Source organism: Apodemus sylvaticus, chromosome 21 (genome assembly GCF_947179515.1).
Source record: "Apodemus sylvaticus chromosome 21, mApoSyl1.1, whole genome shotgun sequence".
Lineage (NCBI taxonomy): Eukaryota > Metazoa > Chordata > Mammalia > Rodentia > Muridae > Apodemus > Apodemus sylvaticus.
In genome coordinates, this window is record NC_067492.1 from 37,522,237 (window position 1) to 37,536,513 (window position 14,277).

At 42.8% G+C, this 14,277-nt stretch overlaps 1 protein-coding gene across 1 annotated transcript in view; it reads right to left on the minus strand.

Annotated features, from left to right (window-relative positions):
• The window catches only part of Lpcat2 (lysophosphatidylcholine acyltransferase 2), a 61,789-nt gene extending 48,758 nt beyond the window's left edge, over positions 1 to 13,031 (minus strand). The window contains exons 1-3 of the mRNA XM_052166897.1: positions 12,726 to 13,031; positions 5,409 to 5,548; positions 353 to 570 (exon numbers count right to left, since the gene is read on the minus strand). Of these exons, the coding sequence (XP_052022857.1) occupies positions 353 to 570; positions 5,409 to 5,548; positions 12,726 to 12,896 (529 nt within the window). The 5' untranslated portion in view covers positions 12,897 to 13,031. The remainder of the gene's footprint in view (positions 1 to 352; positions 571 to 5,408; positions 5,549 to 12,725) is intronic.
• Between the last annotated feature and the right edge of the window lie 1,246 nt (positions 13,032 to 14,277).

Sequence of the window (14,277 nt, forward strand, 5' to 3'; positions counted from 1 at the left end):
CTGATTTTCCTTGAGACACATAGGAACACAGAGATGTGACAGCAAAGCGACAAGAGAAAGTCTCCTGAAAGCCCAAAAGCTAAAGATAAGGGGGAGGGGGGAAAACCCTCATTCTTTACATAGAGTAGCTTGTTTAAAGAAAAGGAAAATGTTTAAAATATTTTAAAGTTTTATTTTTAACTGGCTGGAGTTGTCATTTGGTGTTAGATCATTGCCCTGCATGTACAAGACCATGAGTTTAATCCCCAGGAATAAAAGTAATAAGCTTAATGAAAATGCCTATATATGATTCTGTCATCTTCATGTACGCACATGATGATACTTTAGCGGCCGCCCCTCCTCGGATACTTACTGCCTACCAGAGGGGTCTGTGCGTTCTCATTCCGTGACACCAGAGAGGGCAGCCCGGCCACTACACAGGCGATTCCGTCGAAGAACGTAGAATGAGGAGCCACAACAAAAATGGGAGCTTCCAGGGGGCTGGCCACCTTTCCCTTCACGGTAACCGCAAACCCCATGGAGAAGAACATGGCGCGACCCAGAAAGGTCAAAGCAGGCCGAGTGATCTTCCTTTGAAAGCAATGATGGAAAAGACGTTTTTTAGCCTTGCTTTACTCTAAACCACAGTAGAAAAGTGGAGACAGATCAGAGAACCACGTGTGCGTAGACGTGTCGTGGAGAGTAAGAACTGTCAAACTGGCACGTGCAGAAGGAGGCCACCTCAGCTGAGGACTTGCCTCTGTCAGATGTCCTGTGGGTGATTATGTCCGAGGGTTACTTCCTTTATCACTGATGCTGAGAGACCAGCCCAGTCCTCTGGCAGCAGGGCCTGGACCGTGTGAGAAGGTCACAAGAGCCTGGGGAGCAAGCCATTTCACACTGTTCCTTCATGATCCCCTGACGCCAAGGCCCTGTCTCGAGTGCCCCTGCTTGACTTCCATGATCAGTAGATTATGATTTGGGAGTTTTAAGATGAAATGAACCCTTTCTTCTCCACATTGGTGTTTAGACAGTGTTTATCACAACAATCGAAAGCAAATTTGAATAGGAACTGAACAGGGAACTGCTCTGGATTGGCAGACTAGTCTCAATGTTTCATATATATTAATATTTTTAAGTCTCAGATTACCTTTGTGAAATGCATATTATTTTTTTCACCCTCCTATTTTAGAATGTATTCTTTATGCTTACCTATATATACATGTATGTCTGTAAGAATGTGTATCCTACATTGCGCTTTTCATGGCCAGGGGAAAACTTGAAGGAGTCAGGTCTTACCTTACACCATGTAGATCTAGGAGATTGAACTTAAATTGTTAAGCTTGTCAGCAAGCATCTTGACCCAGCAAACCATCTCGCCAGCCCTTTTAACCTCATTATTTCCATTCACATTTAATTTTATTTTTATGTGTCTCTGTGTTTGCCACGGGTATATGGGTGGCCAGGGAGGCCAGAAGAGGGTGTTGGGGTTACCAATGGCTGTGAGCTACCAGATGTTGGTAGTGGGGCCTGATCTCTGGTCCTCTGCAAGAGCAGCAAGCACTCTTAACCCCTGGGCCAGCTCTCCTTAACCTCATTTTGAAGATGAGAGAACAGAGGCACCGAGTAATTATTTAATGGATCATAAATGACTCCATTATTCTGTAAGCTTGAAACAAGCAAAATGAAGCTTCAGAATACAGCCCACAAGAAGACTATCAACATCAGTCTTGGCCTCAGAAAGCAGTCATCTTGGGAATGAATTCCTCTTACGTAATGAAGATACTACTGTCTACACAAACACTTTAGACGTTTCATGGGGAAATGACTTAGGACTAATCCTTAGAGATAAATCTAGTCTATAGTCCTACAACCCGCAGACATCACCAAGTACCCCCAGAAGTAAACTCACTGTTGCACTGCTACTGAACTTGGATATACAAGCAATTCCAGAAGCCTTGCTATTTATTTCTTTAAAAGGTTTTAAGATGCACTCTCATTAGAAATAATTATCTGTGCTGGCGAGATGGCTCAGCAGGTAAGTAAATGCTTTGCCATTTAGTATGATGACCTAAATTAAATATCTAGAACCCACACAGTAGAGAGAGCCAACCACGATTTCTGCATGTGTGTAGTGACATATGTGCACATGTATATACACATATACACCAAAAATAATGTTTAAAAAAGATTGCTATCGTGCTGTGCAAAGAACTGTGTTGGACATGTAGGACTTGTCAGGTTCAGTTCCTTACCTGATAGGCTTAAATAATAGGGTATCCAAAATATTCTTATACTTAGATTCCTAAGCACAGAGTGGATATACCTCAGTAAACAAGTAAGTATATGTTACACAGCATCCCAACATGGGGTAACTCTTACTATCCTGAAATCAGAACATTTGTGAGTATCCCAACAGACCCTCACAGAACTGGGCTCCACTAATCCTCCTCCGTGGAGAGATGAGAGCATTCCCAAGATACCAGAGCAAAGCCATGCATGAAAGGGGCAAGCTCATTGGTGGCTCCCTTATATACCCTTCCCTCCAGACATATAAGCAGAAAGAAGTGGAAGCGGGGGTTGTCCCTGTTCTTTGGTGCTCTAGCCACCCTTAAGTCACCTGTGCTTGTGAGGTAACCCTTGTGCACCCTCCTGTAAGCATCCCAGCTAAAGTTACTGGTTCACTAAGCCAGACATGGGTGAATCATTTCTTTGGTCTGTCACCAGTGTCCTATCTGAATGAATAGACATTTGTTCACATCTCTATTCAAAAAAAAAAAAAAAAAAAAAAAAAACCAAATAGACAATACAGCTCTTCACGGAAAGTAAAATGAAATGTATGCAGTCATCCCCCAGTAATTGTGGAGAAAAGACTCCACACCCAGCCATTTATAAATAGCAACATTCTGCAATGCTCAAGTCTTTTATAAAATGCTCTGTAAAGGCTATGCACATTGTCTTGCAGGCTCTCAAACATCTCTAGATCTCTACCATGTAAGTGATATGTAAATAGATATGTGCTCAGTAGAGATATTATCCTTTTCCTAAGCATGTTGATGCAGATGCAGATTCAGAGCACACTCCTGACTCCATAGCACCTATGAGATATTGAAAGGAACTTTTAAAAAATGAGCTTCTAGTAAGTAGCCCGTGGAGGGGGGTTCTGTGATGCTGGCCTCACAAGGAATGAAACTCAGGAAACCAGAGTGCTTCCTGGAGAGTCCAGGAAGGTGGTGGCCTCCACCATTAGTCTAGAAGTGAGCTCTATGCCCCATAGGAACACAAAGTACATTTCTGCGTGTCCATACTTTATTTCTTAACAGCAGTGCTGCAGCATCTTTCATAAATACATCTCAAGAAGCCACACCCCTTAATGACTTTTATTTAAATGTTTTTTTTAAACACCCAGGTGGGAAGAGCGGTGCAAAGCTGGCGGGCTGAAGTTGAGCTCCAGAAGCCAGTTAAAAGGCAGATGCACGGGTGTGCAGGTGTAACGCGAGTACTTCTATAGAGGGATGGCAGGTGAGACCGTGAGGCAGACACAAGGGTGTGCATGTGTAATCCGAACACTTCTATGGAGGGATGGGAGGTGAGGCCGTGAGCGGCTTAGCATGGAGTATGCTGTCTAGTAGCAGAAACAAGACACTGTGCCTCAAAACAAGGGGAAAGATGAGACTCCACTCCCAAGTGTACATGCACGTGTGCATTCATGCATGCACACACACATTTTTAAAGATGTTAATAGCTAAAAGTCTTGTGACACCTAACTTCAAAATTATTTGTATGAGAGGGAACAGATACGGATTTCGTCGATAGCAGTAAAACTTTTCTAAAACAAAAGCAATAAAATATTGAAAAGAACACAGTTCTAATTTTTTTTGTTCTGAATTCTTAGGCTATTCCTTCCCTAGATTTTTGTAAGCTAGTAACTATAAAACCAAAGAAAGAATCTGAAAGAATCTGGAATCAGGAAAAGCAATACATACATAAAGTGTTATTTTACAGTGTGCATCCTCCGAGTTATAAAACAAAAAAGTATGCTTTGCAAGGACCAAGTTTTCTCTGGGGGCACTGCCAACACTTCTCCACTTCAAAACAGCCTTGTTTTTGATATTCACATTTGTTCACTGGAACAAAACCTGAAAGCAAACTGCTTACTTCTACACAGGTTGTAGACCAGTAGCTCTCAATGATTTAGGAAGACATATCTACATTTGAGATTTGCATAAAAGGAACACATCCATGCGTATGAAAAAAGCAATCGAACAAACACCATACGCAAGTGCTCGGAGTTCACCAACATCCTAAAATAAATGAATGGATTTGCAACCCATTGGAATCCACAGGTTGCACACTAAGAAGGCTCACACATAGATGGTAGTAATTTGATTGTGCCAAACATTAATAACTTCTACTAGTATCTTTTATTTGTACTTGCTCAATCTGTTCTCTAGAACCTTCCCAATTAGATAATTCTAAAAACCCTAGAGAAGCAGCTCCATTTGCCTCAGTACTAACATTCAAAAAATGCTATTCTGAGTGATAACAAAAGAGAATGTCAACCACTAACATAATTAATAAAAATAATCCGTCGATTTCATTGCGATTCTGCAGATCATTACCTCAGGGGAACAAAAGCGAATGTGAATACTGAGGAAAGGCATATAGCTATAATGTTCCAGAAATAACAACAGAATATGTTAGGCTGACTGCACTGGTGTGTCACCAGGCCCAATACACACAACCCGAGAGGAAGAAAGACTTGTTTTAGCTCATGGCTTTAGGGGGTTCAGTTCACAATGGACAATTGCATTCTGGGGGCCATGGTGTAGTGGTAGAGCATCACAGCAGTGAGAACAGGGCAGAAGCTACTCACTTCACCATGGACAGGAAACAGATAGGAAACGCACAAAGAGGCTCTTCCCTTCCATCCCCAGGACACACTCCTATCGACCAAATTACTCCAACTAGGCTGGGACCACCCAGATTTTCACCACCTCCTAATAATGCCATCGTAGTATGAATCCATCAAGATACTAATCCTTTGATCAGGGTACAATCTTCAAGATACAGTCACTCCTCAAAAGCCTATTGGCTGCCAACAAAGCTTCAAACACATGAAGTTATGGAGGCATTTCATGTTAGAACATACCCCAGGGACTCTTTTAGAACCAAAGATGAATATCCTTCACAAAAAAAAAAAAAAAAAAAAAAAACGTAGAAAACAAAATGTTTTGACATTAATTAATTATACCTAGAACTCACTATTATCAAAATGCACCTGTGTGATAATTTCTGCATAAATCAAGGCCATTTCCATGCAAGAAACAAACTTTTAAAACTGAGTAGCAGTAAGCCTAAACCATTGGCCATTGGAGAGACTTTAAAGGTTTCGACTTGTGTAATATTTGGACATAACTACCACTTACCTCCTCCAATCGCTTATTGGGTGGGTCAGCTTTTCAGGGCAGCATGCTGTTGAAATTACAGCAAATGGCCATGCCAGGAGCAAAATTAACCCAACCAGTAAAGCACGGACTGGAAGCAGAATAATTCCAAGAAGAATCATCTGCAAATCAAAGTTGACAGAAAAAAAAAAGATAAATAATTGGAAAGTTTTGGTTTCCTGCATGTACTCAAGGGTGAATTCATTAAATGTCTTGCATGAGACTGAGGTATAAACACACACACACACACACACACACACACACACGCACGCACACGCACACGTGCGCGCGTACACACACACACACAAATATGGCATTGACTCTTTGAAAGGGATACTTCTAGCAGATCATGGAGGCACATATCTCAAATCCCCAAATTCTCCTCCTAGGAGAAGCAGGCAAATCTATAACATCTACAGTTTGAGGCCAACCACGTGTACATAGTGAGTTCTGGGTCAGCCAGGGATACATTATGAGACCCTGTCATAAAAAAATAAAATAAAGATAAAGATAAAATAACAATGATAACATTAATAGTAAAGGCAAAAGAAGCAGCAGTGAGAGAACCATGGTACAACTTGATCTGTGCATCAATGCACAAGGGGGCGCAAAGGATGCTGGGAGAACAAAGGACAGGTGAGCCTGACTTCTTAGCCAGAACAGGCTCCTTGGGAGAGAGTGTTAGCCTGCGAAAGAAGCAGGTGCTTCTAGGTCTTTGGTCCTATGTGCTTGACAGACTAAGGCAGCGGGAGCAAGTTCAAGGCTGCCCAAGCTACAAAGTGAAAGGAACTGGAGCTTAACCCCTAGGTAAGAGAGTGCTTGCCCCACATGCTCAAGCATGGGTGTGGTCCCAGCATAGGCTAACCACAAAGCAACTAGATGCCGGCCAGGTAAGACTCGCAGACTGTGTCCCAAGAGCTACACAGAAAGAACAGTAGGAATGGTATTCTCAGTGAGGGGTGGAATGCACTGCTTCCCAGGCCTGCCAATTCTGTGTAACGAAGCAATAAGGAGCTGGGGGAGAGAGGACGAATTAAAATATAAGTGAGAAAAAAGAGTCTAAGAATGAGAACAGCAAGTCATATGGAAATACTGACTGTGTGTCAGCACATGGCACACAGTGAGTCATTTAGTTCTTAAGATCTTAAGCTGCTTTACTTGCAAAGAACCCTACAGAGAGAGAAATTAAGTCACAATAAATCACAGAAAGGGAAATAAACTTATTCAGAAAGCCTTAGCTCCTAATCCTTACACGATCCTGCCTTTTAAGTGAACAGTCATTATGCATAATACAAATTGTTTTGTATAAATTACACAATACAACCAGTGCAGCCTGTCTTCTGTCTCTATTGGCCTCTAGGAATCTGAACATCACTAATAATTTTCAAAAATGCCCCAACTATTCTATTTCTCTATCTGTCTTAGTTGTTGTAATTTTCAAGTAGGACTTCAAGTCAAGTGGTGGTGACCTGTGGGCTCTGATTTTTTTTTTCTTCAAATTTTTTGGAAGATATTTCTAGATCTTCTGCATTTCCATAGAAGTTGAGAAGTAATTCCTCAGTTTTCTTCCTCCCCTCTCCCCCCCTCCACACACACAAACACACACACACACACACACACAGACACGCATGTTAGGATTTTTGTTGAGATTCCAATGAATCCAGACATACTCTGGAAGGAACTGTGACACTACTAACACTGTGTTTTCCAGGTCACAAACATGCTACGTCCAGTCTTACGTCATAACTTCTCACAGCACTATTTTGTTGTTTCCAGTATAGTGTCCAGACATGGATTTGGTTAACCATACTCCTAAGTATTCAACATCATTTACTGTTATTACAGCTATGATTAGTTTGTTTTATTTCTTGTTTGATGCCTAGTGTAAATACAAAATTGATGTAATTTCTAAATATGAGAGTTTTTCAGTATCAGACTTATGTATTCATTTGTTCGTTCATTCATTCATTCATTCATTCATTCATTGGGATAGAATAGCAGGATGTAGCTTGGCTCATTTTGAACATGCTAGGTACACTAGCCTAGCCTCGAACTCACAGATTCCTGCTTGCTTCTGCCTCCCGGAAGCTGGAATGAAATGTGTGCACTACCATGCTCAGTCTGTTCTTTATTTCTAATATAATTTGTTACAATCAGCAAACATATTCTGCAATGTATCAATCTTTTGAAAATGTCAAGACTTCTTTTCTGCCAAAGGCCTTGGGATCCTGCAGTTGCAGAAGGACTGTATCCTTCAGAGCACAGTTTAGTAAAGGTGGTGGTGATTGTAATTTAACTCTTATCCTTTAATAATCATCTCTGGTCTGGTCTTTTCTATCAAGCACTAAGGAATGAGTGTCATCGCCCTCAAAGCAGGTTGCTTACTTGCCTGTTTATTAGTCCGATCCCACCTAAATTGCTGGAATAGCTCCTTAGCTATAGTGTCCTGAAGTTTTGACCAGCAGTTGTTCAGCAATTGTACAGCATATGCATTTAATATGTGACAATTCAGAAAGCTAGGCTACTTCACAGGCAATGCAGAAAATACAGCACAATTCTATCCCTGAAAAACTGTTTTACCTGCTTTACATCTACCTAGATGTAAACTCAAAAACAAAAATACCTGTAGTTTTTTTTCTCATCAAATCATTACATATCATAGTTCTTTGATGAAATCAAGATGAAGAAAACAGAGTTTTATTTACTAATTTCCAAGTTCCTACTACTGGCAAAACATTGTCTCTTTCTTTTTTTTAAAATTACTACTTATTTGTGTGCACGTGTGCCTGTGCCTGTGCCTGTGAGTGCGCGTGCGCACGTGTGTGTGTGTGTGTGTGTGTGTGTGTGTGTGCCGCTGCACATGTGTGGAAGTCAGAGACAGGTCTGTCTACCACATGGGTCCTGGGGAACCTAACTTAGGTCTTCAGGATTAGCAAGAGCTTTTTTCTGCCACTTTGTTTACTTTTGTTTATTTGTTTGCAATGAGGATTGAACCCAAGGCCTCAAGCAGGATGCTGCCGGAACACAGGATGCCGCCGGAACACCAGTGAGCCCTCGATCTCTAATCCCCATTTACTGTTTGGTTTGGTTTGGTTATTTTGGCTTTGGATTTTGAGACAGAGTCTCTCCACAGCCTTGGCTGTCTGCTTACTGTGTAGAGCAGGAGATCGACCTGCCTCTGCCTTCTGAGAGCTGGGATCAGAGGTGCGTGCCGCAGTGCCCAGATTTATTTATCATCCCTTATATGCAGTCCTTGTAACAACTCTCACCATTTTTCCTTCTAAAACTATCTTCGTTTTCTTTCAACTTCCAAATAATCTTTTATATTACGTTCATCTGTCTGTCTGTTTTGCGAGTGTGTACATATATGTATGTGGGAGCTTGTGTGATATAGCACATGTGTGGAGGTCAAAGGACATCTTAACAGAGTTGTCTTCTGTTTCCACTAGGTGGATCTTGGGAACGAACCTACGTTACCCGGCATGGAAGCAATCATCTTTACACAAGGAGCCGTCTTCCTAGCGCCCTCATTGCTTACTAATTTCTAGATTGACTTTTCTTTTTATGGAGTTCTGGGAGTTATTTACATGCTGTGGATACTATACCTTCACCAGATACATTATGTACATTTTTTCTCAAAATTTTTTAGGTAATTGCTTTAATTTCTTCCTCTGATTCTGCATGTGTACATGTTCGGTGTGTGTGCTTATGTGCACCCTTGCTTTGAGGTCATGGAAGGTGGGGGTGGGATGCATAAAGTTACTGCTAGATGTTTGTCTCAACCACTTCCCACTTTAATTACGGGGGTAGGGTCCCTTATTGAAGCCCAGCTCGCTTGCCAATTTAGAGTAGTCCACTTGGCCGGCTTGCCCCAGGGATCCTGATGAGTGCTGGGATCAGAGGCAGCCACCACAACTTGCACAGCTTTTCTAAAGGGTTCCAGAGCCCGGAACTCAGGCTCTCATGTTCCCGTGCAAGGGCTTCATTCACTGAGGCATCTCCTTGCATCCGTCTTCAATACAGTGGGACCATTTTGAAGCACAAAGAATTTAATTTCACAATACTATTTATCTGTTTCTCATATGGTACCCTCTCCCCACCCTACCCTGTTTGTGTGTGCTCGTGCACATGTGTGTGTGTGTGTGGTGTGATGTGTGCTCGCTCTTGCACATGTGTGTGTGCACGTGTGCTTGCTTATGCTTTTATTGCCTATCTACAAAACACATGACTAACCCGCAGTCATCAGGATTTACACTTACGCTCTCTCCTAACCCTTTCATTTTTCTCACTCTCATAATTTCTCTGTTTCACTCTTTTATCAGCTCAGGCTGTTTTATATTAGGTGAACTTAATTCTCTTGTGCATGCGAATCCGTTTATCCCAGACCACTTACTGAAGACAAGTCCTACTCCACTGAACTGCTCTAGACCCTTTGTAGAAAACTCGATGGCCATAGATGTGTGTTTGTTTCTAGACCCAGTTTTCTCCCACTGATCCATTTATTTAGGGTCTTTTATGATTCAATTCAATTCTATAAAGTTCACTTTCTTCGTCATGTATGGCTACTGGAATCTCTGATCAACTTGATTAATAGTCAGTTAATGTATACGGGAGGTTCCTTTAGTGTAGAAACATAAAATTCCCAGTACTTGCAAGGGGCTTTTGTTGTGCATATTGGGGTACACGTCAATGCAGGGGGCAGATCAAAGCTGTCTGAGCCTTACTTAGATTCCTGCTTGTACAGAGCCTCAAGGCCAACCCGAGGTGAGACATCGGGGCATTCTTGGATCTTTCCAGAACACAGGCATACCATCTTTCTCATGTTCACTGCTGTATGTCCAGAAATCAGTACTTACTATGTTATATACAGCAAACAAACATTTTTATGTGAACAGATAATCCCATCAATCACCACTGGTCATTTTAGTTCTAAATTCTTTTGCAGCAATAAAAATTATGCTACATTTTTCCATGCCGCATAGTAGCATAAGACCCTTAAATAGTTTTCTTTTAAAAATATACATAAATAGGGGCTAGAGAGATGGTTCAGCAGGTAAGAGCATTTGACTGTTCTTCCAGAAGACTGAGGTTCAATTCCCAGCATCCACATGGCAGCTCACAACTGTCTGTAACTCCAGTTCCGGGGATCTGATACCTTCATACAGATATACGTCCAGGCAAACCACCAATGTATATAAAATAAAAAAAATAGATAAATCATTCTTAAAATCCATAAATAAAGAAGAAAGGATGAATTTAAGCCTTAAGCCCTATAATGAAATGCTCAAGTAGCAACAATCTTTAGGAAAACACCATTCATAATTCAATATTAAACTTAGTCTGAGCCAAGTATATTTCATACCTAAGTGAGAGTATGACTGTACTTTAAAGTAGATAGTATAAATGTCATATTTTATCCACGCCTACTCAAATGTTCCCTTTTATCCAGTGGCTATCCAGGCCACTGATGCATCTATAGTATCACTTGGATTATGGATTTTAAAAACAAAGGAAAGAAATGCCCAGGCAGTTTAATCCAAGTGGAAAATTTTAAGTATAGTATACAGTTACAGACACGCAGCAGAGTTATCAATATTGAGATTTGTAAACCAGAGTACATTATGCCACATGTCTCATCTAATTTAACTCTCCTTTGAAGAATTATTTCAATTTATAAGATGAGAAAAATATAATAGATAAAGGAGGTTATGTGATGAGGCCAAATTCACAGAATCTGTGAACAATAAGCAGCCAGTGCACTTTGCTTTATATGTAGAAGTTTTCTAAAAACTTCTCAAGAGTTTTTAGAAAAAGCTCTTTTAGGTGATTAAAAAAAAACAAACAAACTACTAATCAACTCCAGGTGCAAAAAAAATATTTAAATATGCTGCTTTGAGCCTCCCTCCAAACTCTGAACCCAAATAGCAAGGGTACATTTTCACTTAAATATAACTCATTTGTCTAGCGTTATCTTGAAGGGTAGCATAGGTGTTTATATGTACCGCAAGCGATTCAAAGCACAAAGAGGAACTCTGTAAACTTAGTGTCTCCACATCTTTTTATCTTCCTCTCTCATACCTATCTCCAACCAGATCCCTATCGTTACTCTAACCACCACCCTCTACCACCACCAAACCCCTCCCAACACACACACACACACACCACAACATGCTTAGCTCTGTGCTTAATATGCCTTCTCTACAAGGCACATTAAGTCTTAGAGCTGTATATAGAAACAATGCAAACAATAAACACTACTTCAGTGCAAAATCGCAAAAATTATGAGACGGCGGGGAGACATTAACACTTCTCCCCCTGCAGACAAGACAACCGCTATTTTCATCCATCCTCCTCGTTCTCCAATCACTAGCCGCACCAAAGAGGAAGTCAAAAAGTGAACTAACGCTAAAAACTGTCCTTTCCAAGATAAAGACAACTTCCTCTGTGGCCATTTCCAACAGCGGCTACCTCTCACGTCATCTTTGAATCTAGAAGACGTGCTGTGTGAAAGCCGACTCAAAAAAAATTCTCAACTACCTTCAGAGGTCTCCCAGATTTCTCTTTTCTTTGCTTCCAATTCTCTGCTTGGTTGTTCTGCACAACTTGTCACTAGAGCCTTACCTGTGGCTCCAAGCATAGAGCAGGGCTCTCTGCCTCCTCTCTTACTCTAGCCAGCTCTGACTGGCTCCCATTCACAAAGGGCATATAAGGGAGAGTACCCCGAAACCCTCTCTCTTGTGGTAGCTCTCTCCATCCTCTGCTTACAGGAACTCGAGCCTAAGTTCCTCCCCTATCTATCCCCCTCTCAGTAAAGGAATAGGTCCCTATATGAGATCCTCCTTACTGGTAAGCCTTCTCTGAATCTTATTCCATTCTCCAGTGTCCTCAGTTCTCACACCCTCCTGTCTGACCATCAGGATCCTTTCCTGTTGGATCCACAGCTCTTCCTTCCGCAGATGTGTCCCCTTACCAGACTCCACACTCAGCCAGCCTCCTCCTTCAAACACCACTATCTCCTCAGATGCCTCCTCCCGTCAAATTTCCAATTCTTCGGACAAACTCCTAGGCACACCCACTATGCCCTCAGAGTGTCAGACTGGTGACCTCCTCCGACGCCCTTCGGATTCGCGATCCTCTCAGACGCCTCCTTCATCAGACCAGCTATCCCATCAGATGCCTCCCCTCTCAGTCCTGATCCCCTCAAGACTGATGATCCTCCTCCCACCAGATGCCCTCACCCCGAGCCTCCTCCATCGCACCGCATTGGCTCAACCTGAGCGTGCGCCGTGGTGCCTCTACCTGCAGCCGTCGGGCCGCACTGATCCTCGTCTGCTGGACGAAGGGGTTGGGAACCGGCGGCGGGAAGAAGGACGCCTGGCGAGGTACCATGGGTGGCCGCAGCCCGGCGTCCCCGACGCCCGAACCCGGCACCGTAGCCGCCACAGCGGCCGCCTCCGCGCATCGGTTCATGATGGATCCTGGTGCCCGACCCGAGCAAAGCGGGGGGGGACCCGAAGTAAGCGGCCGAATTCACGCTGCAGAACAGCCCCAACCCGAGAACCAGAGACTCCCAGCCCCAGGCACCGCTCCAGGCTTCTGCGCAGGCGCCAGAGTCACCTAGCCACTAGCCGCCCCGCCCCCCGGGACGCACCCGGGCTCTGGCCCCGCCCCCCTAAGAACCTGTTTTCAGAACACACCTCTTAGAACCCTATCTAGTAAGTAAACTAATAAATCCAGGGTGGGTTTTGTTTATCTGTGTTCGATTTCTGGAGTATTTCGATTTTATGTAAACCTATTTCATTTGGGGGCTGTTTGTAGGTTAGAAAGAAAGCGAGCTAAAACAAAAATTATCAGCAGGGGTAGACAATGTCCCACTCACTCAAAACAGATTAACATTATGGAGATGGCTGTCTGTTACAGAAATTGAACTACTGTTTAGAAAGGGCGAAAGCAACTGGTTTCCAGTGTGGATGAGGAACCTACCCCATAAAAGGGAAATGCTTGACGATGCAGTGGCTCCCTTTCGCGCTGAGGAAGTATGAGGCCTGTCTGAACCTGTGTAGGAGAGGTAGGGGGAGACCAGGGTTGCTCAGGACCTTGGTCAGCTGCTAGTTGGTAGAACTCTGATTAGCTATACAGTTAAAGAATGGAGACACTGAAATACTCATCCCTGACTAACTCTACTCCCAGCAGGCATTGGAGGACCAGGAGGGTGAGAAGTATCATCTAGGCCCTAAGACAGCTGCATGTCCAAATTCAGCCACTATGATATCCCCAAATCTTCCTGCTGCTCAGGTAGTTGTGAGGCCTTGGACTACTGACTAACTTCTCTGAGTTAGCTGTCTCCTCTGGGAGCAGGAAGGTAACTGCAACCTCAGAGGATTACAGTAAGGATTAAGTAATTCAGTGTAATGCACATAGAAAAGCACTCAAGAAGGCAGTGGTGGCACATGCCTTTAATCCCAGCTCTCGGGAGGCAGAGACAGGTGGATTTCTGAGTTCAAGGCCAGCCTGGTCTACAGAGTGAGTTCCAGGACAGCCAGGGCTACACAGAGAAACCCTGTCTCAGAAAAAAGAAAAGAAAAGAAAGTACTCAAGAAATGGTAGAGTGGGGAACAACTGAATCCTCTCTGAATATGTAACAGAGAACCTTATAAATAACGGTATGCCTCTACTATTAGGTAAGCATCAGCCTAGAGACTCTTCAAATAGCTTGCCTTTTGCAAGAAGGGGCTTCAAGAATCAGAACTAATAGGCTGGACTCAGGAGAAAAGGTTGATTTCAGACCCACTGAGATTTCTCCCAGGAATTGGGTCCACTCCTCACTCCATTACTTCTAATCCTACCAGGG